The sequence below is a fragment of the Delphinapterus leucas genome, chromosome 15 (assembly GCF_059928025.1).
Source record: "Delphinapterus leucas isolate spDelLeu-1000000601 "Yukka" chromosome 15, BTC_Dleu_Yukka2, whole genome shotgun sequence".
In the NCBI taxonomy this organism is placed as follows: Eukaryota; Metazoa; Chordata; class Mammalia; order Artiodactyla; family Monodontidae; genus Delphinapterus; species Delphinapterus leucas.
This window is the reverse complement of record NC_143143.1, coordinates 86,767,171-86,795,106: the sequence shown is the minus strand read 5'-3', so window position 1 is coordinate 86,795,106 and position 27,936 is coordinate 86,767,171. Positions and strand designations below refer to the sequence as shown.

Genomic DNA, 27,936 nt, shown 5'->3' with positions numbered 1-27,936 from the left:
CTGTCAGCCCCTCCCTGTCAGGTGCCGCTGTGGCACCGAGGAGGAGGGATCGCCCACCGGGCCCAGGGTGGGGTTGGCTGCCTCAGGCTCAGTTGCCAGACGAGGCAAAAAAAACCCCAGGGACCGTTCAGTTATATGTAACTTCACACAAACAACTGACAATTTTTGGTATGAATAAGTCCCATGCAATATTTGGGACACACTTGCAGGAAACACGATCTGTGTTTGTCTGCAGCTCAGATCTAGCTGGGTGGCCTGTGTTTTACCTGGCAGGGTGGAGCCTCTCCTGGGGTGCCCCCTGGAAAGGGTTAAGAATCCAGGTTGCCGGGGGCAGGCATCGGGTTAAGAGATGCATTTCAGGGATGCGTTCCTCCAGCCTCAGGATGGCACACGCCTCACCCAGGTGACACACATGTTTCCATTTCTGAGATGAGGAAAACGAAGCTTCCTCGTGGCTAAACAGTGCTGACCATTATGGAAGGAGCTGGGGGTGTCCACGGGTGGCCCCAAGGCTGGATGAGGCCCACAGATGTGTGCCATTTGCCTTGCACAGGATTGTAAAAAGTGCCAACCTGAGGCCTTCCCTGCTATCTGCTCCACTAAGGCCCTGGGGGGCAGACCCTCCCCAGGCCTCTCCACCCCCCCTTCACGCCCCAGTGGGAATTCTGGCCTGTGGGCATCCAGCGTTTCCAGCCCCAGCACCAGGGGAGGGCCTGGGCCTGGCGGGGGGGGGGGGGGGGGGGGGGGTGGCACGCCTCTCTTGAGACGCTGCGGCCCTGGGCAGTTAAGAGCCCCTGCAGCCCTGCCTTTCTCACCTGGAAAGAAATGCTACTACTGGAATTTCCCCCAGGGCGGTTTCAAGGACTAAGATGTGATAACGTGCACTGCACAGTGCCTAGCCCGCATGGACCTCCTGTGGGGTCCCTGGGGCGCCCCGGTGTCTAGAACAGGCTCTGCCCACGGGCGGGAGCTCGGCACACGCTTACAAAAGAATGGAAAACGAGCAGCAGAAATGCCCACGAAACGCTGGCGGTATTCCTCCTCCCACTGCTCCTGGCTGTCTGTCCCACCCTCCACACCTGCTGGCTTGTTCATAAATAAATGCGAACCTAACGGCCCGCACCCCACCTGTTCAGGGAAGCAGGGGCGCGGCACCCAGAGCCGCCCTGCGTCTTTGGAACCGGCAGCTTCTCCGAGCTTTCTGAGGTGGGGCCTCTCCCTGCTCTGCAGACCTCCAGAAGGGTCCTCTAGGTGCTGCCCCTTTGTCCTCTAGACAGAGGCCCCAGAAACGCCTCTTTCCTTCTCCAAGGCCCGACATCGCAGCCAGGCTCCCAGCAGAGCCGTGCAGCCGAGCGGCTCTTTATCTCTAACGGAGGTCCGGGTGCTACGGGCCCGCGGGCTGGGTACCGCCTGCTCCCCGCCTCTCTGTTTCCTGAACCTGAAGTCCACACTCATCAAGCAATGAACAGAAGCTCTTTAGAGGTGGCGGAGGCCCGTTGAGGCTGTGCCGGGCAGCGCGCGGGGATCTGCCTGCGTGGGAGGAGGACAGGCCCCTCTGCTGCTGGGCTGGGGCCTGAGGCCGCTGGGATCTTGGACTTCTGGTCTCCAGAACTGTCAGAGGCTAATTTCCTTTGTTAGGACAGCCCTGGGACACGCGTACAACTCCCTTCCCGGGACAGGACAGGGACATCCCTGATGCTCCACCCCCAGCCCCCACCCTCTGTGGACGGTACGCGATGCTCTTTCTTTATAACCCACGCCACTGCCTGAATTCGTTTATCTCGTGGGGACTAATCCCTCTTGCCTGTTTCTCCCTCCTGCAAAGTGAGCCCCACGCAAGCAAGGACACCACTCGCCCTGTTTGCTGCCGTCTGCCCAGCACCCTCGGCAGATTCTAGCACAAAGTCAGTGCTCAGTGAAAGTTTTTGATCGAAAGGAGGAGCCTGCTGAGTGGGATCTGTGATCGCTCGGAACCAGTTAGACGTCTGGTGTGCAGCGTTCAGGAAAAGCGGGTCCTTAGTCCCAAAGAGAAGAAAATATGATTGATTCTATCAGCCTCCAAGGCTCGGAGCAAGGCCACCTCTTCTGAGAAGCCTCCCCTGATTTCTCCATAGTTAGCTCCATTCATCTCACAACACCACTTTGTGGACACAATCCACTGCCTACACACATGATCCACTGTATATACATGTGATCTACCGCATATACACGCGATCCACTGCAACACACACGATCCACCGCAGGTACACGTGATCTACTGCATATACACATACGATCCACTGCCTACACACATGATCCACTGCATATACACGTGATCCACTGCCTACACACGCGATCCACTGCAGCACACGCACTTAGGTTCTGCTCCCCACCCCTGGCCCTGGGGGCAGCCACCGTCTAACCAGCTCCACATCCCCTATGCCTCACACAGCACCCTGTCCCCACATCTGCTAAGTGAGGAAGGAGCAGGCGGGGCACTTGCTCGTGTTCAGGGGTCACCGTGCCCAAGTTCAACCTTGACCCTGGACCTCAGACAGGAAGTTCCTTGGAGCAATGCTTCCAAAGCTGACCATGGAGAAGGACGTGTGCATGCGTGTGCGAGAGCATGTGTGAGTGTCTGCATTCATGCACAGGCCCCGGTCATACCACACTGCTCTCCCGAAAGGTGTGAAGACACCCTGAGTGAGGCTAGAGGCTGGAGAAACACTGTGGTACAGTCTTCTGGGGGCAATGGGGATGCCCTCCCTCCCGGGTCAGGTCGGGGACCCTGGGTGGGGAGAGGCGGGGGATGGTTCGCCTCCCTGACGGCCCGCCCCATGCGGCGTCACTATCCCCTCCGAGGGACCACCTCCCTAGCTGAGGGCAGCAGGCTTCTAGAAGCCGGACGGAGCAGCTCCTCATGCCAAGGGCCAACTGCAGGGCCCTGTCTGGGCCGGGCAGGCGCCCATCATGGTCCCGGGGAGGGTCCTGGGGCCTTGCTGGATCCTCTGGTACATGGGATGGAGGCCCCAGGTCCGCCTGAGGCCTGCTCTGAGCTCTGGGGGTTCTGGCCCACCTCCCCCATCGCACAACTCCACTGACACGGGTCCCAGAAGACGTATTTACACTGTGCAACTTAAGCCCCGCTGGGCACTGTCCCTGCCAAGCCTCACCCAGGTGGGACCACGTGGCCCAGTGCCTGGAGACACCCTGCTGTGCCTAGTGGGAAAGGTCCTCCTGCTCCGACGGCGGCGGCAGCACCAGCGCCCCCCCGCCCCCCCCCTCCCGCAGCGGCCTCCTCACCTCTCGGTCCAGGCCGGCCGCCACTGTCACGATGTCCCCTGTCTCGCTGTTGATGGTGAACATGTTCTGGGAGGGGCTCTGCGGGGTCTGAGTCATGATTCGGTAGCACACCATCCCATTGGCCGTGGTGCCATCGTCAGCGTCGCTGGCTGTGACCGTCATCACGTAGGTGCCTGGAACAGAGACGGCAGCCCACGTGGGACTCACCAACCACACCCGCTGCGGGCCCGCACCCGCACCCCAGCAGACATCAGCCAGGACCACGTCTCCCTGGAGGCTGGACGTGGTGTGAGTCCTTCCCCTCCCACGGGCTGGGGGCCTGCCAGGCCCTGGGAAGTGCCCCTGTCCCTCCCAGCCCCACACACTCCTGCAGAACCACTGGCGGGTTTCTTGCCGAGCTCAAGTCTGCTCTGAGGTCATCAGCGGGCAGAGAGATGGAGGCCCTGGATGAGGGGGAGCCGCCTGGGGACAGTGGAGCCAGCGATTCTGGCTCAGAACCCAGCACTCTCCCTCCTGAGCCACACGGCCCAAGGCGCTGGCCGGCAGTGTTTGCCGAGGATCCAGATCCCACGTGGAGGACTGCACGGCCGCGACTCGGCACGCGGTAAAAAAACAGGGCTGGGTGTACAGAGGGGCATTAACAGGCACTTGAGGAAGCTAAGTGAGAAGAGCCCCCTCGGGGGGGGAGCTGTGCACACGGGGCACAGGGGCAGATGGAGTAGTAAATCCAGGGTGCGCGTGGACACGTGGTCACCTGCACCTCCGAGCCCGGCGGGGTGAGCCGCCCACGCCATTTCCCATCCACACGCCACGGTGGAGGTCCGCAGGGGACGCTCCAGCATGGTGCCCTGGCTCCTGAGAGCGGCACGTGGGGCTCCTACAGGCATCCTCCCTTCCCCACGGCGGGAGGCCCTGGTTGGACAGCACACCCCTCCCCTGGCCACAGTGATCGGGTCCGCGGTGGGCACCTTACCCAGTCAGGGCCTGTGATCAAGGCGGAGGTGCTCGCCAGGGTTACTGGAAAACCAGCGTACTGTCCCTGCTGCTGGCCTTGGCTGGGTCAGCGTGTGAGGTTGGGGCTGTGGTCACTTTGTGCCACAAGGAAGGAAAGTGAAGGACAGGGCCAACCCGGAGGAAACAAAACCAAGAGAGGCTCGGGTGACCACTGCCTACCGGGCAGCCCCTGGGTCAAGCGGCACCTGAAGCTGTTGCCTCTATACTTAAAAAAATTAAGCCTTCTTTTATAAAGCGGTTTTAGGTTCACAGCACAATTGAGGAGAAGGTACCTTACAGACTCTGTACCTGAACCGATATATTCCCCTTCTTGCCTCATGTCATTTCAGTTTGAGTTTTTGTCACTTGCGACCCAGAGTTCTGACTGGCACAGGCGCCCGGCCCTGTGAGTGCCCCTGGAGTCGGGCACGGGGCCCTAGTCCTGAGCTGCGTGTCCTTCGCTCAGCTCTACGTTCCCAGGGCCCACAGGGGTGAGGGAGTGTGGGCACCATCCTCCACTGGGTCCTTTCTTGGGGGGTGCTGGCTTAAGCTGAGACTGAACTGGGCTTGGGGCGTGGCTGTGCAGCTGGGCCTCCAGGCCTATTGGGATCCAAGGTGGGGAGGGGGTGGGTGTTTTAGTCATCAAGCATGCACTGGGCAACCTGCTCTGGGCCAGCGTGGTGCTAGGGACTGGGCAGACAGTGGTGGAGACATTTGCGTGGTCTGCGCAGGGAGCCTTTTCCAAATCCTACCAGTGTTCTGGCTGCGCGGACGTGTGTACAAAGCAGGCCCTCCTGCCTTCCCGCGTCCGACCCCACCGCAAGCAGCGAGGGCCTGACTGGGAATTGGCTTTAGCTTTCAGCTTTTACTGAGTAAAAGCTTCTCAAAGCAAATGCATTTTATACAACAGAAAGGAAAGCAAACAGAGAGAGGAAAGTGGAAATCTGTTTACAGGCCACAGGTTTTCTATTCTCATCCACCAACCAGAGAGGAACGGGCCCAGGACCAGACTTTTCACACTGAAAGGACGGGAAGTCCCAGCCTGGGCGGGGCGGGACGCTGCAGGAAGCGAGGGCCCAGGAGCTCCAGGCCCGCAGCGCCTCCCTCCCCCCACTTGTTCAATCCACAGATTTACATAGTTTTTATCAAAATGTAATTCACGCATCAGAAAATCCACCCTTTTAAAGTGCACAAGTGCAATTGTCAATAGAGTGTATCTAACTCCAGAACATTCTGCCACCCCCAGAGAAAGCTGTATCTGTTAAGAGTCGCTCCCAGGACTTCCCTGGTGGTCCAGTAGGTAGAACTCTACACTCCCAGTGCAGGGGGGCTGGGTTCGATCCCAGGTCGGGGAACTAGATCCTGCATGCCTGCCGCAACTAAGAGTCCGCATGCTGCAACTAAGAAGTCTGCATACCACATGCTGCAACGAGGATCCTGCGTGCCACAACTAAGCATGCATGCATGAATGAAGGAATGAATGAGTTGCTCCCTCCTCCTCCCCAGCCCCCAGCAATGCTCATCTACTTTCTGTCTCCAGATTGGCGTTTTCTGAACACAGCTTATAAATGGAATCATATACTATGCGGCCTTTGTGTCTGGCATCTTTTGAGGAGCCTAACGTTTTCAAGGTTCACTCCTTTTTATGGCTGAATGACATTCCAGTGTGCGGGGATACTCAGCCCACAATTACTGAGTGAGCACTTGCTGTGTGCAGACACCAGGCTCTGTGCTCAGGATGTAGGAAGAGAACAAGCAGACAGACGAGGTCCCACCCTGAACATGCCAGTGAGGAGAGAGAGAACAAACAGGGAGACACAGATCATCGCCAGCTGTGGTAAGTCCTTGGAAGGGGGAAGAACGCTCGCATGAATGAATATGTAGAATAATGAGGTACGTGGGGTGCTACGGAGGAAGCAGGGACGACCTGAGTGATGGGGGTGGTGGGGTAGGGAGGGGACGGGGGGTACTCTGGGCAGGAGGCCAAGGCCCTGGGGCAGAGAAGAGCTCCAAACGTTTGAGGAACCGGGGAAAGGGGGCATGTGATGGGGCTGGAGGTGGGCTGGGCCCACGGCGAGGATTCTGGACTTTATTCTAAGATCGCAGGGCAGCATTTTCATCAGGAGAGCAGGTCAAATCTATGTCCTGAAGACACGCGGGGAACACAGACTGCACGCAGCCAGGAGTGCGGGGGGCAAGGGCTGGTAGCGAGAACGCTAACTCATTCACTGGATTTCATGGAGAACTGGTTGCAATCAGACCAAGATGTTGCAAACCCACTAGGACATTTATTCATTCACTCAACACGTCTTTATTAACTGTCTTCTAGGGGAAAAAATATGGAACTTCAGTGTTTTGAGAACCCCAGGAAAAACATTCATCAAACACACCCACCTAACTTCATGCGATGGCTATTCTCGAACAGTGTGTAAACCCAATTTATTTTATTTTATTTAATTTATTTATTTTTGGCTGCATTGGGTCTTTGTTGCTGTGTGTGGGCTTTCTCTAGTTGCAGCGAGGGGGGGTTACTCTTTGTTGCAGTGCGTGGGCTTTTCATTGCAGTGGCTTCTCTTGTTGCGGAGCATGGGCTCTAGGCATGCGGGCTTCAGTAGTTGTGGCATGTGGTCTCAGTAGTTGTGGCTTGCGGGCTCTAGAGCACAGGCTCAGTAGTTGTGGCGCACGGGCTTAGTTGCTCCATGGCCATGTGGGATCTTCCCGGACCAGGGCTTGAACCCGTGTCCCCTGCATTGGCAGGCGGATTCTTAACCACTGTACCACCAGGGAAGCCCTGTAAACCCAATTTTAATGAATTTAATTATCAGTAGAATTTCCCCAGAGGCATTAAGTATTTGAAAGAAATCCAGGAGGTTCTGTTTTTAGCAAATGGTGGACAATGTTATTTTAAACCGATCTTCCTCCTGAGGAAAACTAGAAAAACCGGACCCAATGTGAAATAAAAACATCTCATTAAGGGCACTATAGAGATACCAATGGCACAGACTCAGGGAGGGCGGGGCGGGCCGGAAAGGAGAACCCGAGACCGGGGGCCATCCTTCCTCTCAAGACATTTGCTGATTCCAGGGACTTCCTGGGCAGTACAGTGGTGAAGACTCCGTGCTCCCAATGGGGCCTGGGTTTGATCCCTGGTTGGGGAACTAAGATCCCGCATGCCACAACTAAAGATCCTGCGTGCGGCCACAAAGATCCCACATGCCGCAACGGCCAAAGACCCGGCACGGCCAAATAAATTAATAAATATTAAAAAAAAAAAGACATTTGCTGATTCCAAATTGGCTTCTGACAGCTGAAGAGCTACATGGAGCTTTCAACAGACTGATGGGAATGGGGGTAAAAACACTGAGCTCAGGGCCTGCCATATGAGGGTGGAGCCTGGAAAATGCTCGAGTCTTTGGGTTGGACCCGGAAGGGCAGCACGCTGGGAGTGAGGGTGAACAGGAAAGGAACCGTCCTAGCCGACGGAGGCACAGCTCTATTAAGGTGACTTAGGCTCTGATATCTGAGGTTACCAGACTCCCCTGTCAGGAGCAAAAGCATATCCTTCATAGAAAAAGGTAACATCTTACCCTCAAGTCACCTCTACAATTTTTCATACACAAGGCACAGTACGTAACGAACCAGGCACACGAGAAGACAAAACCTGACTGAAAACAGAGAGAAAGCACTGACCAGGACGAGACCAGGGGAGATCCCAATAACAGAGTCCTCAGGTGCAGATTAAAAGCAATCAGCCAGAGAAGTCGAAGCGCACCCCCAGATACCCACATGGGACGCCCCGTTCTAGGCCCCCACTACCAGCCCCCACCAAGGCATACCTGAGCCCCCTCTCTACCATGAAGCTCCCCGGTCCTCTGCCTGCCTTCGAGTCTCTGCCTGTGATGGTGGCTGGTGACCCCCCTGCTCTGAACACACAGCCTCTGCTGGTTCCCACTGGCTGGTCTTCATTTATTTCCACATTACTGTTGGAAAAACTGGATGAGGGACTCTCTCTGTCCTTTGTTGCACAAGCACGTGTGGGTCAACAATGGTCTCAAATAAAAAAAAAAAAAGTCCCTGACCTGAGAAGCTCACATCTAGCGGTGCAGATAAACAAGGAGCATAATCAATTAGTACGTGACGCCGAATGTCTGCCAACTGGGTGTTGGCTAAATAAATTGTGGTACATTCCCACGACGGAACTGTTTAAAGCCAGAATATTTCGTGACGCTTGAAATGTTCACGATATACAGCAAAACGGAAAACAATCCAGTCTCTAAACTGTGTTCTTTAATATAACAACATGTTCGTGCAGGGAGATAAGATCAGAGGGATCTTTGACGAACGTGCTCATGGCAATCTCTGCGTGGCAGGCAAGATGGGAGACTGTGATGTTTTTCTTTGTGATTTTCTCTGTATCTCTCAAGTTTCCTCCAAAGATTATCACTTGATTAACAGAAGGTAAAATGTTACTTAAAAAAGGAAATAAGGCAACTGATGGGACTTTTTTTTCAGCCTTAATCACAATTTGGTTTCTTTCAAAAAAGATTCTGGAAACCTGGCTGGTCCATGGCCACCACTCCGTGGTCAGGTGACCCATGCATGCCCAAGTGCTCTGAGCCCAAAGGCCAACGGGCAGGGTTGCCATGGAAACAAACCCAGATGAAATATAAATCTGCAGGGCCCTGGAACTGAGCAAGGGCTCCGTGATTTTCACTTCCTTCCTAGAAGAAGAGAATGGGGCGGAGGCAGAAGGAACTCCTTTTTGAGACCTGGAGAGCTGCCTGGGGGAGGTGGCCTCCACTCACTGTCTGGGCACTTGGCGACACCTGCTGACCTGGGGGCCAGGCCCTGCCCTGGTGGCACCCTGCTTCTGCCCCCCTTGCCCATGTCCTGTGTCTCAGTCTCCCCCTTACACTTGAGGGTGCCCCTTCCCGAACCCTCCAGCAAGTGTTCAGTGGCCACACCACGTCTCGGGGTGTGAGCAGGGCCAGCCCCCACATGTCTGGGAAAGCGTGACCCTGGCATCAAGGGCCCCCTGATCCTCTCGCCTTCTCCAGTGGGGGCAGGTCTGGTCCACAGGCAGCTGTGAGCGCCCAGCAGCTGCAATGCCATGGCACAGCTGGGCTGCCCACAGGAGGGAGGGAGCGATTCAGCCGCGTTACCCAGCTAAACGCTCTGCCAGGACCCACTCACTGCAGCAGCATCGGTAGTAACCGGAGAGTTAAGTCTCGCCCCCATCACCTGGGCTGTGAGAACGAGCAGAAAATCATCCTTCCGGGGCTTTCTCTGGAGGCCTCGTTGGGCCTCTCCCCCTAGTAGAGAGGCCTGCATTTTTCTTAACGAAACTGAACATCACTCTGCATTTTCCTCTAAGAGGGCATGCTGTCTGCTGCCCGAGACGCCGGACATCCTTCATAAATCGTGCCAGCAGGAAGAGGGGGAGACGGCAAACTCTTGGTTCTTCTGAGCAGTTCATGTACAAACACTCATGCGCCTTAAAGGATTAATTTCACAAACCTTAAGTTGCAGTTTAATTTGAAAACTCATTCAGCTCCATAATTGGCTTTCTGCTCAGATCGCTGAGGCTAAAGGTTTAAATTCTTAACATGCAGATGGCTTTCAAGTATCTGGCGCCACGTGTGCATCAGTCCGTGGCGTTAATCGCGGGGGCTCCGCCGGCCCAGAAATACAATAAATAAATAAACGGGGCCCACTAATCATCTATTCAAGAAAAAACTGCATTACATAGATGAAGGTTTCTTTGACTTCATTTGCAGCACGTAGATTTCTCTATTTAATATTTTAAAGCAACATTAATCGCAAAATGTATAATATAGGCCCTCACACAGTTACAAGGGGTTAGGGAAAGCACAAATTCCAACTAGAGTCCTTTTGTTAAAAAATAGTCAACACACTTGAAAGGCTTGAGAGATGCCATGAGACTGGTCAGGCTGCCTCTGGGCAGGAGGTGACACCACGAATCCCATTTCCAGCTGGAGAAGCCTGTCGGAAAGGGCGTGGGCCCATGGCTGCTGCAGACGGAAGGGGGCTCCAGTTATGAGGACGTAGCCCCGATGATCTTGAGCATGTGGCCCACAGGCCTCCTGGAGCCTGAGGATTGATAATGTGAACGCCTGTGACCCCACCCTGTTACCTCACCATTAACCAGTCAGAGAATTTTGCACGAGCTGATCACGTACCCTGGGACCGCCAACTCCCTTACCTGGCCTTTAAAAATGCTCTGCTGAAACCCTCTGGGGAGTGCGGGGTTTCTGAGCACAAGTCACCCGCTCTCCTTGTTTGGAGCTGTCTCAGTAAACACCTGCACTCCCCTTCACCACAACCGCGTGTCAGTAGATTGTACCGTGCGGGCGAGCGGACCCGAGTTTGGTTTGGTAACACCTGTCACTGGCTGTGTCCTTACTTGCCTGTTCTGTGCCTTCGTTCCCTCATCTCCAAAGTGCTTGTGTCACAGGACTGTCAGCTTTCAGTAGGTTATCCCACCGGGAGGCCTGAGGACAGTACCCAGCATCGGGAGGCCCTTGGTCAGTGCTGTGTTTCTGCGACGGCTGCATAATCAGAGCTGCTGCGGAAGGTGCGCCCCTTGCAGGGGGAGCCTGAGGCCTCCTGCAGAGACGTGGGGCCTCCCCACTGCCCCGAGCCAGCTTCAGGAGCTCAGGAAGAGCAGGGGGACAAGGCAGTCGGGGCTCACAAGCTTCAGGTCAGGGAGCCCAGTTGCTGTTTTTATTTATTTATTTTTATTTTTAAAATTATTTATTTATTTATTTGGCTGCATTGGGTCTTCGTTGCTGCACACGGGCTTTTCTCTAGTTGTGGCGAGCGGGGGCTACTCTTCGTTGTGGTGTATGGGCTTCTCATCATGGCGGCTTCTCTTGTTGCGGAGCACAGGCTCTAGGCACGTGGGCTTCTGCAGTTGTGGTTTGTGGGCTCTAGAGCTCAGACTCAGTAGTTGGGGCGGACGGGCTTAGTTGCTCCACGGCATGTGGGATCTTCCCGGACCAGGGCTTGAACCTGTGTCCCCTGCATTGGCAGGCGGATTCTTAACCACTGCACCACCAGGGAAGGCCCCCCAGCTGCTGTTTTTAATCTGTTGTTTCCTCTTCTCAAAGGAGCAGAACACAGCCTTTTATTTTATTCATTTTTAACATCTTTATTGGAGTATAATTGCTTTACAATGGTGTATTAGTTTTTGCTGTATAACAAAGTGAATCAGTTATATGTATACATATATCCCCATTCCCCTCCCTCTTGCGTCTCCCTCCCACCCTCCTTATCCCACCCCTCTAGGTGGTCACAAAGCACAGAGCTGATCTCCCTGTGCTATGCGGCTGCTTCCCACTAGCTATCGATTTTACATTTGGTACTGCATATGTGTCCATGCCACTCTCTCACTTCGTCCCAGCTTACCCCTCCCCCTCCCCGTGTCCTCAAGTCCATTCTCTACACCCGCATCTTTATTCCTGTCCTGCCCCTAGGTTCTTGAGAATCATTTTGTTTTAAGATTCCATATATATATGTTAGCGTACGGTATTCGTTTTTCTCTTTCTGACTTATTTCACTCAGAACTCAGCCTTTTAAGATGTGCTTGCACCCCGGAGGGTCACCCCGAGGGGCAGGAGGGCTTTTGCTTCTGATGAAGAAAACCGCCCTAGGGGAGGGCCTCCCAGGGTCTCAGCATCCACCCTGCAGTGCTGCCCCTGGATGCAGCTCTGAGAACAGGACTCGGGTCCAGGGTGAGTGGGCACCTGATGGGGAAGCCGGCACCTGGATGGGCTCCCCCTGCCCCTCGGGGCCCCACCTTCTCCTCTGGGGATGCCCTCTGCTGCTGGGTGCTGGCTGGTCAAGGCCTGGCTGTGGCCTCACCCTGGGTCGGCCCCTCCCCCTCTCCTCTCCTGTGCATCCTCCCTCCCACCTCCCAGAAGCTTCCGGGAGCCAGCAGATCCCTGAGAAGCACGTGCACCCAACCCTCCCCATCAGCCCTGGGGACCAGAGCCCAGCCCAGGCTGGGAAACTGCCACTGTTCAGACGTGGCCAATGGGGAGCTCGTGATGATTCAGAAGAACGCACGTCTGAGGTCTAGCCTGGCCATCAGGGAGACCAGCAGGGTGGCCCGAGGGACGCTGGAACGTAACATAAAGGACAGCTGGTTTTAAGCGAGTCTTATGGTTCAATCTGAGGTTCAACCTGACAATGTACTTGCTGGAGTTGGGAAAATGAACTAATATTTTGAGTAAGAACGTTTAACAATATTAATAAGTTAATACCCGTTAATATTAATAACACGATTAACGATAGCACAGGTGTCGGGAGCCTCAGGTGGGCGCCCTCAGCTGACTCCAGGAGGTGGGCGCTACCATTACTTCCATTTAATGATGAGACAGAGGGAGTAGCCAGCAGAGGCCCCGCCACGCCGCACGCTGGCCACATGGTGGCCGGCCGCCTGGATTCTGAGAAGCGTGGCTGAGTGCCACGCGATGCCACCTGCCAGGTGCACGGTCCACCTGGGGAGGACACAGGCGACAGCCAGGGTCTGAACACTTAACGCGCCGTCCCAACAGCCTTCGACTCCGCCCCACGTCAAGGCTTCCCATGGAGCCGCAGTCACCCAGGCAGTGCGGGGCTAGCAGAGGGACAGACACGCAGATCAATGGATAGAAGCAGAGAACCCAGGAACAAACCCACAAATAGGCCCAACTGATTTTTGACAAAAGTACAAACGCAACTCAATGAAAGCCGTTCCAACAAGCGGTGCAGGAGCACCCGGGCATCCGTGAGCAGAGAAATGACCCGGACATGAAGTCTCACGACCTTTAGAACAAAGCCTACAGCATCTTCAGGACCCAGGGCCTGGGAAGAGTTCTCAATACTCAAGCCCAGTCCATCGACGGAAAGTGGAAAACTGGGCTGCGTCAAAATGAAAATCTCTTGCTCCCAAAGGACGCCACGAAGGGGATGAAAACACAAGTCCCGGAGGGGGAGAAAACACCTGCAAACTACAGGTCCGACAAAGGGCTTGTAGCTCGAATAAGAATTCTCAAAACTCAGTGATTAAAAAAAGCAAACTATTTAGAAAATGGACAAGAGACATGAAGAGCCATCTCATCGAGGAGGATGTGCGGATGGCAAACAAACACAGGATGAGATCTCCGAGGTCGTCAGCCATCAGGGAAATAGAAGTGAAAACCGGCATGAGATACGACTACCCCGCTCTGAACAGCTAAAGCAACACGACACCACCAAGTGCTGATGAGGGCGTGGAGAAGCTGGGCCACCCACGTGGTGGGACAGAAGACGGCACCGTCACTCCAGAAGAGTGCGTGGCCATCCCTCGCAGAGCTGACCCCTTGTTCCCTGTGCCACCCAGTGACTGCGTTCTTGGGTATCTGTCCCAGAGAAATGAAGACTTACATTCATGCAAAAGTCTGTATGGGGATGAAAGATCTTGGAGGTTTACTATGGCCCCAAACTGGGAACAACCCAAATGCCCTTCAAAGGGTGAACAAGGGCAACGCATCCACACCGCAGACTTCTCAGCAATGAAAAGAAATGAACTTTGGACACACACCACTTGGATGAATATCTAGAGGATTATGCTCAGTGGAAAAAGCCAGTCTCCAAAGGTAACACACCATTATGATTCCATTTATATGAACGTCTTAAAATGACAAAATCATAGAGACAAATGAGATCAATGATTGCAAGGGTTAGGGATGGCGGGTGGGTGGGGAGGTGGCTGTGGCTCTGAAAGGGCAGCTTGAGGGTCCTTGTGATGGAACCGTTAGCGTCTTGACCGTGGAGGTCATGCGAAGCACACGTGATAAAACCGCACGCACCTGGAGACACGCGCACGCGCACACACACCCGCATGCAGGCAAGACTGCTGAAGTCTGAGTGAGGGCCAGGGCTTGCACCAATGTCACATCCTGGTGTGACCCTGCACGGCAGCTCTGCAAGATGTTACCACCGGGATAAACTGGGTGAAGGATCTGTGGGGTATCTCTGTACCATTTCTTAGAACTGCATGTGTATCCACAACTATGTCAAAATAAAAAGATTTCTTAAAAAGACATTTCTTCCAATGAGACCCCATGGGAAGCGCATCTAGGAGTCCATGGGGTGGCGATACCTGGGGAGCTGGCTCGAGTCTGTACAAAGCCTGGCCCGCCTGCCTCCTGCCCACCCAGGGGCCTGAGATACCTCTGTGGACCCCAGGCCCCAGCGGGCACCAGGCCACAATCCTCTTGAGCCTCCTCACGTCTCATTTCAGTGGGACCCTTCTTCTTGGGAACCCTAATTTTGGTTCCACTTTCTGGTGAACTTGAAATCAATGAAACTCCAATTCTTTATGGAAAACATCCCTATTACAGATAGATAATTCTTATAAATTATTACGAATCTGAACTTATGAACTCAGAGTCAATTTCAAAGCCAGGGAGAGAGGCCTTGGCAGAAACGACCGCTTACTTAAGACCCATTTTGCTGCACAGGGACGCACATCAGTTACCCTCCCATCATGACAGAGGGAGTGCATGGAAACAGCGAACGTGCTCATCCTGTGTGCAAAAACAGTCGCCCCTGCAGATGCAGCGTTTGCCCGGGGGTGTGGGATGGTCGCCTCAAGGGGGTGGGCAAGGCAGATTGGGGGGACACAGTACAGGGTGGGTGTCAAGGCGGGGCTCTGCAGAAATGGCAGAGTTTGGAAAGGCAGGGGTGACGTGTACACAGGGAGCAAGCGGCGGGGCACCCACCCGAGAAAAGCTCCCGCGGTGAGACATTCAAAGCGGGGTCAGCAGACATGCTTCCCTTTCTGCTCTCACCTGGAGCATCGCATGGAGTCTCCAAGGGGCTTGGTGGCCCCTGGCCAGTTCCATCCAGGATTTGGGACGAGACCAGGAGGGGACAGATGCTCCCGGGGGGAGGGGAGGGACTGCTGCTGTGGCCGCCAGCTTCAGGGGGCCCCGTCTGGGTGGGGACCCAACACGGCGGCCACTACCCACACGTGGCACGTGGCTATTTCTACTAAATACAAGGAGAAATTTAGCTTCTCAGTTGTAGGAGCCACAGTCGTGTGTGAGCCCATTCAACCCAGCAGAGCCAGAGAGGATTTCATAAAACTGAGGGGCCTGGGGCTGGGAGAAGGACGTGGGGTGATGTGGGATTGGCCTGGGATCTGGCCCCAGTTGGCTTGCTGATGTCCCCATGTGAACTTCCCAAACCTTAGAAGGTTCCTATCCAGCTGAGTCAATACTAAACACACATTCCTATTTGTTTTCCATTAGAACGTGCATCTGACACCCTTCATTAGCCTGTATCATTCCAGAAAATAATGACTAACTTCTGGCGGTAGTTTTTCCTTATCCCACAAAGGCACTGTGTAAAACCCTTCCATTATTGTAATTTACTGGTGTAAGGGAAGAAACTGGAGAGACTATTTCCAAGTCCCCGGGAGTCTCCTGCCTCGAGGATGCAGTGCCCGCTTTGTCTGGACATCAGGGTGAGCGAGGGCATCAAGCCAGGTCCAACGGGGCACCGTGCAGCTCCATCCCTGGCTTTGCACAAAGAGGCACGTCACTGTTCCCCTCTGAGGGTTGTTCCGGGAACAGAGGTGCACCTGGGGGCCCCCAGGGGCTTCGAAAGTCAGCCAACATTTAGTGCAAAAGGTCCCAGAAAGGCTCAAAGTGTCTGGGGAATCAAGGACCAGTCAGGGACAACACCAGCCCTCAGCCCGCCCAGGCCACACCCAGCTATCCGAGGATGCTCCTATCAGGATTTCGAGGGGGAGACAGAGTAATTTGCTGCTTTTGTTATCCTAATGAGTAAAGGCAGTTACGCATTTGGGAAAACTGTCTCTATCGATCTATTTGAAAGTAAGATGCGGGAGGCTTGATTTGTGACATCCAGGCAGTTTTACAGAGCGTCCTGGGTCTTGGGGAGAGAGGACCCGCCGCTTCTGTTAACAAGAAAGCCCCTTCCCCAAGCCTGACACTCACTCCCCACCCTGATCCTTAAAGAGCTGGCTGTTGGCAGCCCTCATCTGTTTCCTTTGGCTGCCTGTAGCTAATATGGCCACCTGCCGCCTGCCCCTGCCCCTCAAGGGCCTGCAGGGCCCAGCTGCCCAGGGTTCCTGCAGAAATAATGTCATATCCCGTTCCCTTTGCTGACACCAGGCTGGCCCGAGAGTCCCAATTCTGAGAGACAATCAATCATAAACGCAATCCACCTTGTTGCAGCAGCAGCCCCGAGACGGAGCTAGGGGAGAAGGGTCGATAAATGTTTGCTTTCGCGAACCCCGCCTCCCCACAAGCCGGACGCCCACTGACCCCTCCTCAGAGGCCCGGGAAGCTGGCCTCAGGTTGCCCGGCACCGCAGACCTTCCCCAGAGCTGGGAAGTTTTCCCAGGATGGGTGCCCGCCAGGGAGCCAGGGAGGGGCAGCCTCTAAGATGCAGGACACCCGGTTACACTTGACGTTCAGATCAACAAGCAATACCCTTTACTCTAAGTATGTTCCCGATATTCCTGCATAAAAATGATCCCTTGTTTCTCTGAAGTTCAAATGTAACCCGAGTCCTATATTTTAGCGGTAACTTCCGGCAGCCCCAGCAGGGACCTCAGCAGTGGTGCTTGACTCAGCTCCCCACTCGACCTGAGCTGAGCAGTTGTCCCAAGGACAACCCCGCCCCCAATCAGGAGACAGCGGGGCTGTGCTTCTCAAACGTAAGCAAGTGCAGAATCACCTGGGAGCTCGGCTGCTGGCCCCGGGGCCCCATCTGCAGCGTCTGAATCAGCAGGTGCGGCCACAAGCGATGCATTTGTGACGTGTTCCCAGCCGATGCTGCAGGTCCCTGAGCGGGGGTCCCAGCATCGGCTGGGGCTTCCCCCCACATCCACACCAAGGGGCCGGGGCGGCTTCCTCCACCTCCCCAGGCCCTGAGTCTAAAGGGGAGAGGGGGGTGCCCACTTCCTGGTCATGATGTCACCCAGAGGCCAGATGCTATAAAGTGGTCGTTACCATTTATGCTGGACAGGAGCCCACGGGAAGACAGGCTCTGGGTCAGCTCTGAGGGGAACCAAGGCCTCAGGCACTCGGCTCATCTCCTCGGGCTGGGGAGTCGGCCCTCTCACGGGCTTCCTGTTGTGCTTGTAATCAAACCCCAAGGGTGCCCAGGAGGCCTCAGGTGGCCGGCCTGCTCTCTGACCTGCCCCAGGACCTTTGCACATGCTCTTTCCACCCCTAGTTCCCTCCCAGCCCTTTTCTCAGTGCTGTTCCTTATCACGCATCGGCTCTTGGCCCACAGGGTGCCTCCGCAGAGGGACCTTCCCTGATCTACAGCCGGCCCCATGACCCAGTGCCCCATGGGTTTCCTTCTGAGCCTAATCATCACTGCAATAGCTTCATTCCCTGTTTTTGCTCTTTTGTCTGTGGCCCCTCTGGACCGTGAGGTCTGTGGAGCAGGGACCCCGCTCCCCAGTGCACGCAGTAGGTACTCGTAAACACCCGCTAAAATAAACGCGTCAGCGACGAGTCCCACGGTGCCCCAGCGGTGGCGGGGGCTGCGTGGCCCTCCCCTAGCGTGGGGCCCCTGCCCGCCCTCGGGGCCCGGGGCTCACCTGGCCTGGAGCCTTCGTCCACGGAGCCGTTGTACAGCTGGCTGAGGAACTCGGGGCGGTTGTCGTTCATGTCAATTACGTAGATGTACAGGTCGATGGGGTTCTCCACCTTGTTGCCATTCATGTCCACGGCGTGGGCTCGGAGCTGGAAAGCAGCACACGCCATCAGGGCCGGCGGCCGCCCAGTGGGGACACACCTGACTGGCTGCCTAAGAACAGCCGAAAGCAGCTTCCTTGGACCCACAGCACTGGGACGGTGGTGACATAACAGCTCCGGGCCCCCCAAGGGGCAGCCCGCGGACACGTCATGAGCCTCGGCTCTCTGTGGAAATGGGGAAGGGTCCTGAGAGGGCAAAACCGGGTGTCCCATGGGAGCCTGAAACTGACCCGAGGGCCCACGCCGATGCCCACCCAGGACCCACTCAGACCGTCCCCACACTATTGACCATGAGAGTTCACGTCCACCTAGAGTAGCTACACAAAGGCCACTTGTGCCAACCAGGGCTGGGGGCTTAGACTCCTGCTGCTGAGAGGTCAGGCCTGGGAGAGACACATGGGGGCCTTGAACTTGGGGGTCCACTGTGAGGCCACCCTGCTGCCCATTCACGCCCCGGCTTATCTGTTCTTGGGGCAGCAAAGAGGAAACGGGTCCAGGGGCCCTGGGGTGGAAGCCCCCACTCTGCTGGGGAAGGGGCTCCAGGGAACTGCATCTGGGAACGACTTGAAGGTACAAAGGGAAGAGACCTCCTCAACTCGGCATGGAGCGTCCAGAGGGGCTGCTCAGACTCACCCCTTCACTTCTGGATTTCTTTTATTCACTCATTCACTCATTAATTCATTCCCTCAGTCAATATCTATCAAGGGCCCATCTGTGCCAGGCACTGGGCTGTACCCTAGACTATGGCTCAGTGAGACACGGGGCTGCCCTGGGGCTTCTCGTGTAGAAGGGAGACGGACCCTGAGAAGGAAAGGAAGCAGTACAGAATGTGTGTGACCACAGCGACCCGCTGGGGTGGGGAGGAGGCCAGGCAGGCCTCTCAGAGGAGATGACGTTGGAGCTGAGCCCTGGACAAGCAGCCAAGAGGACAGCAAGTGTGGAGCCCTCCCTGGGGCACGCAGAGTGGCTGAGCTCTGCAGGCAGCAGCGGGGGCTGGAGTAGGACCACTGGGGACCTGGGATTTAGACGGGAAAACCAAGTCTTGGCGAGTGGAAGGCACCTGCCTTGGGTCTCTCCAGCCAGAGTTGTGACTGTCACACAGCCGTGTCCCGGACCCCATCTCTCTGTGGAAATCACGTTACCCTCCAAGCCGGACACACCAGACCTCAGGGTCTTTACACCAAGACAGCGCCAAGCCAAGGGTGGCCAGAAGAGCCTGTGCTCCAGGCCTCCGGGGGGAGGGGTCTCTGAGCAGGGGCCCCACCCACAGTTGTCCACGCCACCCCCTCAGTGCCCTGCACCCTGTGCTCTGCCAGCCTCAGGGGAGAGGCAGCGGTGCCCATCCTTGCCTGCAGGAGGGGCCTCGTGCTAACTGCAGCACGCCAGCCCCAGCCCGACAGCCCTGGGTGGAATTTTACCCTTGAAACAGTGTGTTTAGTGGGGAGCTCCAGGCTGGCTTCACAGACCAGGTGATCTGAGTCATCAGAAGGGGACAAATGAGCGCTGATTCCCGGGACCCGCAGCCCGCTAAGTGGTGTGGCTGCCCCCTTGCAGAGAGGCTTGAAGTATCGTGTTTAAACGTCTCAGGATGCTGTGCGGTTGTTTCCACTAGCCACCCGCCCCAGCCGCCGTCAGTCCCCAGTTCCGGGAGCCCCGGTCTGCACCTGCCCTGCTGCGGAAGTCCTTCCCGCGGGCCACCAGGCCATCCTTCATCTTGTCAAGCGCAGCCAGGCGATAAGGCACTGAGCCAAAGGCTGAGAAGACTTTTAAAAAGGGTAATTCTGAGCTAAACTTAAAGTTATCTTCTACCTAAAGTGACACTGCCGCTTGGGCCGCTACCCTCAGCAGCAGGAGCATCCCGAGTGGAGCCAATGACAGAAAGTGGCCGGTGCGGTTCTCCTCGCCCACAGCCCCCAAGTTTAAATAACATTCGATGGTGTCCGCTGGAAATCTCTAAGAGCGCCCCCAGCCCCGTCCATCTCTCAGGCTGCGCACACAGCCGCCGGCTGGGGGACGGGGGTCTGTCTTGGTGGTGGAGATAAGAAACGTCCTGCGACTTGCAAATCTGAGCATCGCACGCCAAGCGAATTCCCGTGATGCACTGTGGGTGCCTGCGGACCGTGTGCGGGACCCTGTTCTTTCCCCTTCCAGGTGCTCGCTCTTCGTGTCTTAATCGTGAGCCATTGGTTTCTTCCTGGGGCACGGGACCCGGAACATTCTATGTGGGCCCTGGAAGTGGCCTCACGTGGACTCTGGAGGCTGTCTTCCATCACCACCAGCCTCTGGCTCTCGCTGCGCCCTGGCTCGGGCTGGGGGTGCCCCCAGAACTCTACACGCACTGCCTTACCTCACAGCTCACAAGAACCCATGAGCTGGGTGCTGTCCGATCCCTATTTTAGAGACGGGGAAACGGAGGTGCAGGAAGATTAGCGAACTTGCCCAAGGTGACGGTATGCGGGAGAACCCGATAGCAAGCCCTCTTACGGAGTCCTGAGAGAACCTTCTGGGGGGTCACCTTGCAGGGCAGTGACAGCTCGTCTGTCTCGTGTTGGTGGGCCTCCACGCGGTCGTCTCATGCTGACCCGTGTCCAGTTTACCAGCTCCCTCTCAGGTGGGAGGTCATCCCACCCACTCCACAGGCAAAGGTGCCGGTGGAACTGGGGTCGGGGGGAGCAGAGAGGATTCTAAAAGGGCCGCAAGGATGTGGGGCACTGGTCTCAGGAGTGAGGGCAACGGGGCTCACCCCGTGATCAGGTCAGTCATGTGGCGGGATTGGCTTTTGTGGCACGGAGACTGTCTGGGTGGACAGAGGTAGCCTCGTGGCCTCTAAAATCAGAGCACTTTTCCTGGCCAGCGGCAGGCGAGAGAGTCAGAGACTTGTGGTGCCATCAGGAGGTGGGAGCGGCCCCTGGCCAACAGCTGCAAGGAACTGGGGGCCTGTCTGCCTCCAGCTCTTCCCCTCAGTCTCTCAGTCAGCACGGACTCATTGGCAGGCGAGGGGAGCTGACCTTGGCCTTGAGCCATGCCGTGAGCACTGTGGTGGCAGCACACAGCCCCCGTGGGGCGCCAACAGTCACGTTGAGTCGGTGTGTTTCCTGCCGCGAGGCTGGCTGAACACGTGTTGGCTGGATTGTCTCACTGATTCTGTGCACCCACCGTGGCGGTTAACGGTGGGCCGGGAACTCTGGAGACCCCAGACCACTGCCAGTCGGGTCTCCTTTCCCCAGACCTGGCTCCTGCCTTCCCAGCAGCGGGTCTGGGGGGTGCGGAAGGGGGCTCAGGGAGGCGTGTGGTGCCCTCGGCATCGAGCAGCTCTTGGGGTGCCCGGAGCTGGGGATCCTCAGGAATGGACGTAACACTGGGTGCAGCTCTGGGCCGTTTGCGCCGAGGCGCAGATGGGGCCCTGGAGGCCCAGACAACCACAAGGTGGGGTCCTCAAGCCTCGGCCTTCCTGTCGATCCCACCTCAAAGGGGGCCACGAGCCTCATGGCCTTGTGTGACCCGCACAGTCACACGGGCCCTGTGTTCAGAAGGGCCTGCGTGTGGTTCAGTGCTCTGCCGTCACGGTCTTAAAATCCTTAGTAAGCTCGGAGGGGCCCCTGTTTCATTTTGTGTCGGACCCGGAAATTCTGTAGCTGTCCTGAACATAGGGAAGTAATCCACTGAGAGAGGAAACCCTCGTGGCTCAGAGGGGACTGCCCGCCCCCCAGGATGGGCTCCCGCAGGTGCACCTGCTTCTGACGGGACATCAGGAGTCCCTCAGGGGAGGCCACCGCTGCCAGTGACAGAATCAGCCTCCTCCCACCCACTCCCTCCCTTCTGCGAATGGGTTGTGAGCGTCCCCCAAGGGCTGGGCTCTGGTCTCGGGCCAGGGGATGTGGTGTTGACAAGCCTGACGGCTCCCTGCCCGCGTGGAGCCTTCCTTCTGGTCCAGGAGGTGGACAATTAACCCGAAACGAATAACCAGCAAACACGAGGCGCAGCAGAGCCTGTGGCCACACTTAGCACCTCGGGCTGGAGCCGAGCGAGCTCAGAGCCGGTCAGCAGGACGACACGGGCAGAAGGCTGTGAAGTCCATCCTCTCACGCGAACGTCTTTGTTTGTAAATTACAATCCAGGAACTGGGAGCTCCGACGTCTTGACGATAACCCCAAAGGCAGCCTTACCAGGGGCTGGGCTCTGTCCTAAATGCCTCTCGTGTGGTCATCTGTGAGTCCTCTCAACGGCACGCTGATGCAGCCTGGTCATCCGCCCCCTTCGCAGGAGAGAGCACCGAGGCCGGAGAGGTTAAGTGCCCAGGTCCCACCTGCTGGGGGCGGGGCTCCAGCCCGTGTGACGCCCGCAGGTGCAGACCCTCATCCTGCAAACAAGGATGCAGAGCCCGGAGAGGGGCCTGGCACCAGGGCGGAGGGCCACTCCCATGGGCCACCAGGCTGTGAGGCCAAGGAGGAAACGGGTGGACAGTCCCTTTCAGCTGAACTCTGAAGTCTCCACTTTCTCCTCCTTTCTCCCTCTCCACGCACAGCTCCGAGATGGAAACAGCAGTGCTGGCTTCAGAGCTGCCTTTCCGCTCTCAGAGAGGCAGGAACAGAAGGGCTGCAGGATGCATGTCTGGCCATCAGAGAGGCCGGGGATGGCACAGCAGCCTCTCGACCTCCCCGCCGACCATCAGAGCTCCTGGCAGGTCACGTGGATCCACGTCTTCCAGGTGGATCCAGTTCTACCAGTCGCTCCCCCAGTGTGTCCCAGACCCTCCCAGCATCACCCGGGAACGTGTTACAAGTGAAAATTCTCGGCCCACCCAGCCCCATGAAACAGACACTCTGGGGCGGTGCCCCACACGCCCCTGGGCTTTTCTGATACAAACTTGGGTTTGCCCTCCCCCCGCTCAGGGACCTGAGGCCATGGACACTCACGTGGTAGGAGGCTCGCTCCTCCCGGTCCATGGGCCGTGTGACATACATCCGGCCAGACATGGAGTCGATGCTGAAGACCTCCACCGGGGGCTGGTCGGCGCCCACGCCCGTGATGCTGTAGCGGATGGGGATGTCGCTGTCTTTGTCGGACCGGATCTGGAAGGAGGAGCAGGTGGAGGGGAGGGTCAGGCTGCAGTGTGAGCAGGGCCACGTTCATCCCACCTGCTGGCCACACACGTGGCCTCTCCCAGGTGCATCTGGGGCCACAGCCAATGCTTCGTCCACTCCGGGGACCGGAAGGGCAAGCAGAGGCCAGGGGTTTACTGAGAGCCACCGCTGCACATCTGGTGGCCCACCAGGTGACAGGGGAGGACAGGACACAATATTCCAAGAGGAGAGGGTGTGCAGTGAGCATGGCAGAGCCAATGACACCGACGGGAGAGCCTGCAAATGATGGTTTGAAGTGGCTGAGGACCCAGTGCAAACACCCAGCACAGCAAACCTCGACAAAGACAAGGGCAAGGGAACAGCACACTCCACAGAGGTCTGAGGGCAAAAGGTCGGGGCCAATACGCTTGTGCCCCCGAGCCGTCATCCGTGTAGGAGGGAACAGATATTTCTGGATGCACAAAGATGCAGAAAATGTCCTGTGTTCTTGCGCCTTTGACAGAGGCCCTGAAGGGTGGGTCACAGCCAGGATCTCAAGAACGGGGGCTGCGACAGAAACGGCCCACGACCAGTATTTAGACACAGAAACTTAACTCTGAAAATTGCTGTCAATGTGGTTTTATGGAGCTGAGTACAAGCACAAAAAGTTTTTTTTTTTTTTTATAACAGAAACTGTATATTGTTGAAAAAACAATTTAATAATGCTTATCTGGGCCCCAAATCCAAAGTAAGTTAGCAAAGCCTGAGAGTTGGGGGAAGAAACGGAAAGAACAGAGAAAAATGCACGATTCTGTGTTTTATGTGGGGTGGGGTGGGGCTACACAGAAACAACATGTCACTTCTGACCAGATCATTAGACAAACATACGTCTTTGGGACACAGAAAGGACACCAGCAGAATTAAACAAAGACGTACGTCTTTCATTTAGATGAAGCCAAGACTCTTGTCACATAAAGGGCAGTTAATAATCACAGACACCGTGAAACACTTGTCCGAAAGTGGGAAACTGTAAATAAGCCACAAGGATGTGAAAGGAATAACTGATGGGGTCAAATTAAGATTAGCATGAAACTCTGAATACACCTTTAGAAAACACAACTTTTAAAAATCAAAGCCCAGGGCACCATGGCAACATTTTATAATCAAATGGACCACAACGAAAACCTCGAATTGCACAAGGCAAAACTGACCAGGACATTTTATTAGAATAATGCAATTAAAATTTAACGATAATTTTAAAGAGACATTTTAGAAAACATTCTGAAGTAACCACAGGTTAAGGAATCAAAACTACATTTAGAGGTGATTTAAAAATAGTAATGACTAGGAGACGATTACACAGTGAAACCCAAGGAATTTGGCCAGAGATTGAATCAAAGCAAACCCTTAACTTCAAATGTTTTCATCATTAAAGTAGAATTACAGTGAATGAACTGAGCATTTAGCTCCAGAAGGAAAGGAATGACAAAGCAGGATGTGGCAAACACCCAAGTAACTGATTAAGACGAATGCAGAAATTTCTAAATCTGAAAACAGAAAAATTGGAAGAACTGATAAATAGATTCAAGAGCTGTACTTCGGAGAAAACCCCACAAGAAAATAGATGTACCTTTGGCAAATTTAAGAGAAAAAAATAAGACTTAAAAGAACATTTTATTCTTTATATTTTATGTTAGCCAAGTCGAAAATCTTGACAAAACTGTTTATTTTTTGAGAAAATATAAAATTTCAAACTCAGCTAGAAAGAAGAGCAAACGTGAAGAGACCACTATTTCTTTAGGAAATTCCTCCGCAAAGGGCTCCAGGGTCAGGTGAGCTTACCTAGGAGGTGTTTGAAAGTTTTCCAGAGCAGAGGACACAAGAGAAAAAGCAATCCCCCTGGTTTTACAAATCCTCCTTGGATACCATTCTCCTCCTGAGAGCACAAAGTAAGGTAACTGCAAACCAATCCCACACAGAGACGGAGATGTTACGGTCAGAACAGAAATACCAGCAGGTGGGGTTCAACCTGCACTAGAGCCGCCATCATCACATCCAAACGGGAGGGCTCAGGTGTGACCTGAGGGTGAGTCCTTGTTAGAAGCTCCAGCAGAGCAAACCTCCACAGAGCCTGTATGGTCCTGTTTCTGCTACACCTTTGTAAACGGTCAGGCCACGTTAAATGAGACCAGATTCATTTTGCAAACAAATCGGTCTTACCATGATTACCTTTGGTAGGAATGTGGCTGACTGTAGAGAGAAAACTTAGGTTTTGGTAGAAAGCTGTACATTGAGATTCTAGTCCTGTTTGTTGTCTTTGAGGTTTTATTTTCTACCTGTAACTGGACTGGATCCGCGTTCTTCTAGTTTCCTCAAATATCTGGCCGCGCTTCTCCAAACCAACGTTTCTAATGTTCTCCTGCCTGCCCCCGCCCCCCCCCCCCTTTTTTGGTCACGCCTCACAGTATGCAAGACCTTGGTTCCCCGAGCAGGGATCGAACCCACGCCCTTGGCAGTGAAAGCGCCGAGTCTTAACCACTGGACCACCAGGGAAGCCCCTTCTCCTGCCTTTCTGACTTGGAATCACTAAGAACAAAACTGCCCTTTCCCCAAAGCCCTGCAAACTAAGGCTGGATGACGGGGTATGAACTTCAGAGAAGCCCCCGAAACAGCTCATGTACCGACGACAGCCTGCCTGCCTGCCTGTTGCCATGCCGACGTTCAGAAAGTTCCCTGGAACTTCAATGACCTCTTCAGAGGCAACCAGACTGCAGACGCTGCTGTGAGATCACCAACCAGAAATCTTCTCGACTGGCTGCCCCCAGGACTCAGAAACGGGTTTAGAGCCTGTTCCAACCATTAACTTTGTTTTTCTTTTCCTTCCATGGAAATGCCTCATATTACACACCTGACTGTTTGCATCCTGTAGAGCCATCCTGCAACCCTGCCTCCTGAAATGAGACTACTGCTGCCTGAACTGAGAGATGGGTTCAGTGAGATGGAGCAACCCGCCAGCCCAGCTGCTTGGCCGCGAAACTGCTTGGGGGAGTGTCGAAGGCGGGGATGAAGGTTAGCGAGACGCCACCCCCAAACATGCCGCTGGATGTAGCGACTTTCAGCTGCAGGCCCTTGAGAACCAGCAGGTACAGGAGGAGTTTTCTCTGCGCTCCCTCATCTGCCTGGAGACAGAGACTCAAGGAGGCTCAGGTGTCAAAGATCCCCTCCCCCCACGGTGGGGTTATCACCTGAGGAGGGTTATTGCCTCTAGTCTTGGGAGGGGGCCTAGAAGAGACAAGCACACCCAGGCCGACCTGCCACACGACCACACCTCCCATCCCTCCTCCAAGGGTCCATCATCTTTCCTACAAGTCACTTCCTCTCCCCTGAGAGGCCTACATTCCCCTCCCCTTTTCCTCTTAGACTTGAATTCTCAGCCATCTTGGGGAGCTACTCATTTTCCCTGGGTCCCCCATGTATGCATGACGCACTCATGCTGCTTGTTCTCTTGTTAATCTCTTATTACGGGGCTCTCAGCCAGGAACTCAGAAGGGGCGAGAGAAATTCACTTTTCCTCCCCCTACACGCCTAAGTGGGATTTATCTCAGAAACTAAGGGTGGCTTTTTCTCGGGCAACTTATTTCTGTAGCCCAATGATCATCACAGGCTGGTCTCCACGGAGGCTCCACAGAGATTTGATAATGAACATCCTTTCCAAATGAACCTGGACCATAGAACAAGCCATTCCCCAGAAAACGCCACTTCCGAGAAAATTCGGTCCAATAGAGGACACCTTTCCTAAACCAGCATTTACTGTTCACACACCAGAGTCGACCCCCCCCAGGTCATGAGCGTGGGGGCAGCGACCCCAGCCGCCCCAACGGCCTCTTACCTCCTTCGCGACAGGACGGGGAAGAGAAAATATCAGGAACCGATGGTCCGAAGGAGGCGACGCTTTCATCCCACAGGCATCATGGAGGTCAGCGCGACCTGGTCGGCTTGGGGGCCGACGCGGGCCTCCGAGAGGAGCCACGCGCGCGCACGCACGCACACGCACGCGCACGCACTGTCCGTGACGGCGCCTTCGCTCCGGCTTCCCCTGCTCCGCCCACCTCCCTCTCCTACCGTCGCGTCCGGTTCTCCTGGTCCTTGTCCGGCCTGAGCAAGACCACTGAGAATGGCCGGGCCGGACGCCCCCCACGGGTCACTGGGCCGGGCACCGCCCGCCTTCTGCCTGGATTGAGGGGGGTGTGGGAGCCCTTACGGCCCTGCAGAGATTGGGGGCGCGGGGGACACACCCAGCCCACGCAGTGTGCTTCCCCACCCCGCCCTCTCCGGGCCAGGCTGCCCGTCCTTCACAGGGAAGTTAGTGATGAAACGGATGAAAAGAACCCGCTACACATTTCAAGATTTTATTTTTTGCAAAGAAATCTCATTACATCCTGACCGTCGAGCCGCGTTCCCTTAATTCTCCAGGTGCCGTTTGGCGGCGCCTTCTGAAATACGCACAGGGTGCCCTGAATTCTCCCACAGTTTACCGTATTAAGAAGAAATACTGTGCAGATGAATTCACCAGATCAGGGGAGAGCAGTTTCCCTTGATTTGTGTCTGGAAAATGAGAAAAACATCACAGCAGCGTCCGGAAGGACCGTGAATAAAGAGTGGAGGCGGGCATTTCCATCACCCATCTCACTTTTATGACGCCACCGAGAATTATGCTCCTTTGCATTTGTTACTAAAGGACAGAACAGATGGTAAAAGGTTAGTTTAAAGTGATGTCGACATTAAAATAACGTACGGTACCTGGCCATTGT

The 27,936-nt window shown here is 55.4% G+C and overlaps 1 protein-coding gene across 1 annotated transcript in view; it reads right to left on the bottom strand.

Annotated features, from left to right (window-relative positions):
* The window catches only part of CDH4 (cadherin 4), a 162,793-nt gene that overhangs the window by 52,651 nt on the left and 82,206 nt on the right, over nt 1-27,936 (bottom strand). Inside the window, exons 3-5 of the mRNA XM_022597401.3 lie at nt 22,979-23,134; nt 17,906-18,050; nt 3,283-3,455 (exon numbers count right to left, since the gene is read on the bottom strand). Of these exons, the coding sequence (XP_022453109.2) occupies nt 3,283-3,455; nt 17,906-18,050; nt 22,979-23,134 (474 nt within the window). The remainder of the gene's footprint in view (nt 1-3,282; nt 3,456-17,905; nt 18,051-22,978; nt 23,135-27,936) is intronic.